The 5,669-nt window shown below is 40.4% G+C and overlaps 1 protein-coding gene across 1 annotated transcript; it reads left to right on the forward strand.

Annotated features, from left to right (window-relative positions):
* Positions 1 to 2,933: 2,933 nt before the first annotated feature.
* On the forward strand, positions 2,934 to 5,415 carry ednrbb (endothelin receptor type Bb). The gene is made up of 7 exons (XM_076262796.1): positions 2,934 to 3,152; positions 3,325 to 3,437; positions 3,648 to 3,852; positions 4,336 to 4,482; positions 4,577 to 4,710; positions 4,813 to 4,921; positions 5,305 to 5,415. The coding sequence occupies exons 1-7, from the start codon at positions 2,934 to 2,936 to the stop codon at positions 5,413 to 5,415; spliced, it is 1,038 nt and encodes a 345-aa protein (XP_076118911.1).
* The last annotated feature ends 254 nt before the right edge of the window (positions 5,416 to 5,669 follow it).

Below are 5,669 nucleotides of genomic sequence, written 5' to 3' on the forward strand. Positions count from 1 at the left end.
CTTCCAAATCAGCCAGAGCCCTCTCCTCCTCCAGGATCAGCATCCTCACTGACTGGGCTTTCTCACAGCAGAAACGCTGGACACACCGTAAGAGAACAAACACTCAGATAAATGTATTCAGTTTGTTCATATTTGTGGTCATCTTTGGTATACTGTGTATTATTATGTTGGCATATACAGTATATTACTGTGGCGCTAGCGGCTAGCTACACTTTAAATGTGCACACTTTTCTTGGCATTTCATGTGAATGTGCTCACCAGTTCTGATTCAGGAGCGTTCTCTAATTGCGCTCGACTGATGAAGGGCTTGCTTGTCTGGTGGCAGTAGTCACACAGAATGCTCTCTGTGTTCATCGCAGGCTGTTTCAGACGCAATACAGCAGGGCTCTGAGAGAACAGCAACAATGTCTTTACATTCTGTTCCTATCTAGATTGATCTAAGTTGACAAGAGACTAGAGTCACTTGAGTTCTGACCTGTACCTTGTAGAGGACTGGAGGCTGTTTGGACTCAGGTCTGTAGGCCAGGAGTGAGGGTGGCCCCACATCAGGTATTCCATACAGATCATTCTCCTGCTCCCTTTCCTTTTCCTCCACATTCTGTCAGTGAGGAAGGAAGCAGCTGGTTTAGGAAACTTCTCAATGTCGGAGCACACACAAACATATTTGCTTACAATGTGGACTCAATATCTAATTTGCAGCACAACCATCATAACACCTCAATGTCTGGAGCAATAACTAGTCCTCCAAGGTCAGCTGTTAACTCTTCAGCTGGTGTTTCCACAAGGTCCTCAACCACCATATGCACTGCAGAGAGATTAAGGGTAATCAGTAAGGGCTGACAGACTGAGGTCTATATGGCCTGGAGCTACTGTAGATTCATGTCTGATGTGTTTGTATGTAAGACTACCTGAGGAGCTGTCTTTTTGCTGCCTGTGTACCACCCAGTCCCAGTCTGTTTGAGTCACAGTGTTGGCAACGGTGATGACTCTGCCATCCACTGTCTGGACCTCTATTACCTCAGGTGAGTCAGAGCAGTTGTGGCCTGGCGCTCTAAGGAGTTTGAGCAGGAGATACGTGTGGCTGAGGTCTGACAGAGGTTTATTGTTCTGTTTTGTCCAATATATGTATTTCCAAAGCTATGCAAACATTGTCTTACCCCGTCATATGCTGATCAGATGCTGGTGTCTTTGTTAAACTGGTTGTTGTTTCACCTGTAAGTCACAAAAGACATTGTTGATTTGCATGTGCGAGTATTTAAATGGACAAAATACAAAGATTTGAACTATAACAATCTTCTTCATGACAAAATAGAAATCTAAATAGCAGTTGTTTTAACCTACATAACTTTCCAAGACAACTGAATCAAATACATTTTAGATAGACGTGTAAAGGTTTTGTCCAGCTTTAAACACTTTCAAATGTTTGCGGAAGAGGACGTTTTAATTAGTTTCTTGAATATTAAGCCTTGACAAATTTTGCCATGACAAATTGTACCTGCTGTGTCACACGGACGGTCTCTTTTTGGCATTTGCTCACTATCAGCTGTCATCTGAGGGGATGACTCGTGTTGCCCTCCCCGTGTCGAGGACAGAGTGGTGGAGAGTTCAGATCCACTTTCCACCCCCGGAGACCCAGTAGGTTTGCTCATTTGGTCTAAGACACTGGTCTAAACGTAGCCTACATTAAGATTAAACGCAAGGTACAGCGTTCAAATTGAACATTTTTACTACTTCAGCATCAATTCACTTAATTCGGCAACTAGGCTATTGCGCTTTGAAGTCGCATCTTAGGCATTGACTGGTTACTTTTTCCACGGGATTGACTGGTTACTTTTTCTACAGATTTTACACTGATGCGATGTTTGGAGAAAGTACTTGGCAACAACTGGATGGCTTACAAATATGCATTATTACGTAGGCTACCCCCGTTGTGCAATTAAAATAGAGCATAGTTTTGGAAATAAAACGCTAGAATTAGAACATTCTCTGACAGGCAACTAAACACATTTGTGATAACAGGCATCGCAAGTGCTAATGGAGTAGGCTATACACCCTGTAATCAACTACACTTGATTTGTCAAGTTCAGCGAGTTAATCCTCATGGTCCCGTTGCTATCTATCCACTCTGAAACACGGTGTTCGTACACACTGTGACTAAATAGGAAACAAACAGTGGCTCTGTTGTTCCAATGTGAAGAGGCCCGTCCTCATCATATTTAATTTGCAAGGATTTGAACTGAATGTAATAGGCTATTTGTGAAATATGCATAAGACCATAAGTTGTCCATTCCATAATGGCTACGACATATGCTTGAGTAACAGGGCAGAACATTTGATATAGTATGCTGCCTGCCCCGTCGCCCCTGCAGTGTGTATTAAACCCGACAGGATGGGGTAGAAGAGATGACAGCTTTATGACTCAGCACTACCTTTCTTTCCCTATAAAGGTTTCACACCACCTTTGTGTGTAGCGTCAGATTTGTATCAACAACAAAGAATATGGTTATGAGGAATTTAGCCATACAGGAGTGATTTTTAGTATCTCAAGAGTTGTTTGGTGAGTACAGTAAGTCACTTATTATCATGTTGGATTTGTATTGTTTGTGTTTTAGGACATAGTAGCCTTTGATATTATTTCAAGATTTAAACTTTTCTGTTCTTTCTTTCTCCTTTGACATTTGTCTCTAGATAAATCCAATAATTTTTTTAATCAATAGCTCCAACACATCATGGAGAGAACAAATGTTTTCATCTTTTTCCTGCTCGTCCAAGTCATTTCAGCTGAAACTGTAGACAAGACCACATATCAAGAGACTTTCACCGACATCAATGAAACAATCTCTCGGACGTATCAGAAAGAGGAAGTGAATAACACATTGAGCACACCAAACTTCACTCTGAAGGCCCCTGGGCAGCGCCCCCATCCTCATCCAATGTGCTCAGGGCCAACAAGGATCAAAGTGGTGTTCAAATACATCAACACGCTGGTGTCTTGTTTTGTTTTCATCACCGGAATGACAGGCAATCTGGCACTCCTCAGAATTATTTATAAGAACAAGGGCATGAGAAGTGGACCTAACATTCTAATCGCCAGTCTTGCTCTGGGAGATCTCATACATATTGTGATTGCCATACCTGTCAATGCTTACAAGGTAAGTACAAATGTTAAATAATAATTATTAGCTAATTGTTAAATCACCTGTTATTTGTCTTGTGTGGTCAGATTCCATGTATTGTGTATGCATTACAGTATAGCCTACCCAAAACAGGAATGCATTGTTTTATAATAATGCAGGTAGCAAACTATTATTTTCCTTCTTTCAGCTTCTGGCTGAGGATTGGCCATTTGATGTGGCAATTTGTAAATTAGTGCCTTTCATTCAAAAAACATCTGTTGGAATAACAGTCTTGAGTTTATGCGCACTGAGCATAGACAGGTATGGAATATCCGCTTTCTGTGGAGAAACCTCTGTTTTAGTATACTGTATGCCATTAGTAAAATCTCAATTGAAATATGTTTTGTTTTACTCTAACAAATTGTCTCCTTGATAACATATTGCCGTTTTTATTATGCATCAACAGCACTAACCATCATCTTACATGAATCTCTGTAAAAAGTAGTAATCAATGCACATTTTTACTGTCAGATACCGTGTTGTGGCCTCTCGAAATCATATCAAAGGCCTTGGTGTTCCGAAGTGGACAGCAGTGAAACTGATTTTAATATGGATCATATCCACATTTCTTGCTGTGCCTGAGGCCGTGGGATTTAATATGATGGCAATGGACTATAAAGGGAAGCATCTTCGGATATGCCTCCTTCATCCAATACAGTCATCTCAGTTCATGCAGGTATTGTGCTATTCATACAATGTATAGTCGGAAGCCATTAAACACACCAGTGATGGCAACAATTGTCTGTAAACAATTTGCCCTTAAAATGTGTCCCTTCTGCTTATTTAAGTAAAATGAGTTTCAGTTATTATACTGGGGACTTGTGTTTTTGCTATGCTTCCCTGTCCATCAATGTACCGAACAGTGTGTGATTTTACGACTTGGCTTGTCTTCAGAAACCAACCTGGCAACATTGCCTTTTTTTAAACTGCTCCAACACACCCGGGTGGAAAAATTTTTATAGCCATGAACAAAGTCGATATAGGACTGCTGCCATGATATAAATTCGAGCCGAGTGCAATTGCTGGAAGCCCACTGCAACCCTGCCCCAATTTCAAAGTGTCTGTGTCAAGAGTTCTACTGAGTGTGCCCATCTTCCACCATTTCCACAAAGTCAATTATACAGTGTGTGCACACATGATGTTTTTCCCCTTCCTCTAGTTTTATAAGAGCGCAAAGGATTGGTGGCTCTTTGGAATCTATTTCTGTATGCCGCTGGCTTGCACTGCACTGTTTTATACTCTCATGACCTGTGAGATGCTGAAGAAAAGTAGGACACAGATTGGTTTTAATGACCATATCAAACAGGTAGGAGAGGTGCTTTTTTTCTACCTAGATATACTCAGCCTCCAACTGTAAGAAGCCACATGATGCATTTCAAACATCTACTGGTCTCTTACAGAGAAGAGAGGTGGCCAAGACTGTTTTCAGTTTGGTGCTGGTATTTGCGGTTTGTTGGCTGCCATTACATCTCAGCAGAATCTTGAAACTAACTATTTATAATCAAAAGGATCCCCATCGATGTGATTTATTGAGGTAAGGAAGTGTTTAAAATATATTTATTTCTGAGCAGATACTTCTCTAGTATGCATTTAATATTATATTTTTTTCAGTTTTTTTCTTTCTTTTTTTTAATAGTGCCTTCCTTGTCCTGGATTACATTGGCATCAACATGGCCTCTGCAAATTCTTGCATGAACCCAATTGCTTTGTACGTTGTGAGCAAGAGATTCAAGGCACATTTCAAGGTAACACTGAACGTGTTTATAATCTTTGTGCTTTGATGTACTCGTATTAGTTATTACTGTCCAAGCAACACAACGCTCTTTGTAGAGAGAGAGAGAGAGAGAGAGAGGTGGTATTATAGAATGCTGTTTGATCCCCAGCCAGATCCCATTCTGCCTCATTGACCTTGAAGAACTACGCACTCACAAGTGTTGTCTTCTTTGGGATGACAATATTCAGGTGCAAACTGGCTGACAACACATAGGATGAGATCCAGTTATATGGGATTCAGTGAAAGATGGGACTTGCTATTGTAATACAGGCTTTCACTTAAATGTAGAACATTGTTGCACTTTGTGTTAGCTATGTATAGGCACAAAGACTTCATGACCTTGTCTTTCTACAGGCCTGTCTCTTTTGTTGGAACACATCTTCCCAGACTGTAACACCAGATGAGAAGCAGACCTTGGAGAAGACGAAGGTCAACGGACAAGCCCCAGAGCAAAGCAAGTCCTGACACATGAAAGATGTTGCTGCCTCATTTGAACATGTTACTGTCACTGCAATTTAGTGTTTTTTGTTGTTGTTGTTGTTTTTTTTTACACATTTTGTATTTGAATGTAAAATCAAATTACGTTGAAGTTTTCATTCGTATTTTGACAGATTTGTTAAATATTTATGTCACGCTTGAAATTCTTTTTGTGTGTTGACTTTGAAAATTGGGATGTGACAGTGTTTATGAAGTATGTAAAGCGTACACAATCAGAACAT

Source organism: Alosa pseudoharengus, unplaced genomic scaffold, assembly GCF_046254945.1.
Source record: "Alosa pseudoharengus isolate Yale_2024_CS ecotype anadromous, Long Island Sound unplaced genomic scaffold, YU_APseudo_1.1 YU_APseudo_1.1_scf_3, whole genome shotgun sequence".
Taxonomy (NCBI): Eukaryota; Metazoa; Chordata; class Actinopteri; order Clupeiformes; family Clupeidae; genus Alosa; species Alosa pseudoharengus.

What these genes read in the sequence shown, in the direction of transcription:
- ednrbb (XM_076262796.1), top strand. Translation starts at nt 2,934, where the DNA reads ATGTGCTCAGGGCCAACAAGGATCAAAGTGGTGTTCAAATACATCAAC. An exon ending in TGCGCACTGAGCATAGACAG is followed by an intron (nt 3,438 to 3,647) that starts GTATGGAATATC and finishes TTTTACTGTCAG; the next exon opens with ATACCGTGTTGTGGCCTCTC. An exon ending in CATCGATGTGATTTATTGAG is followed by an intron (nt 4,711 to 4,812) that starts GTAAGGAAGTGT and finishes TTTTTTTAATAG; the next exon opens with TGCCTTCCTTGTCCTGGATT.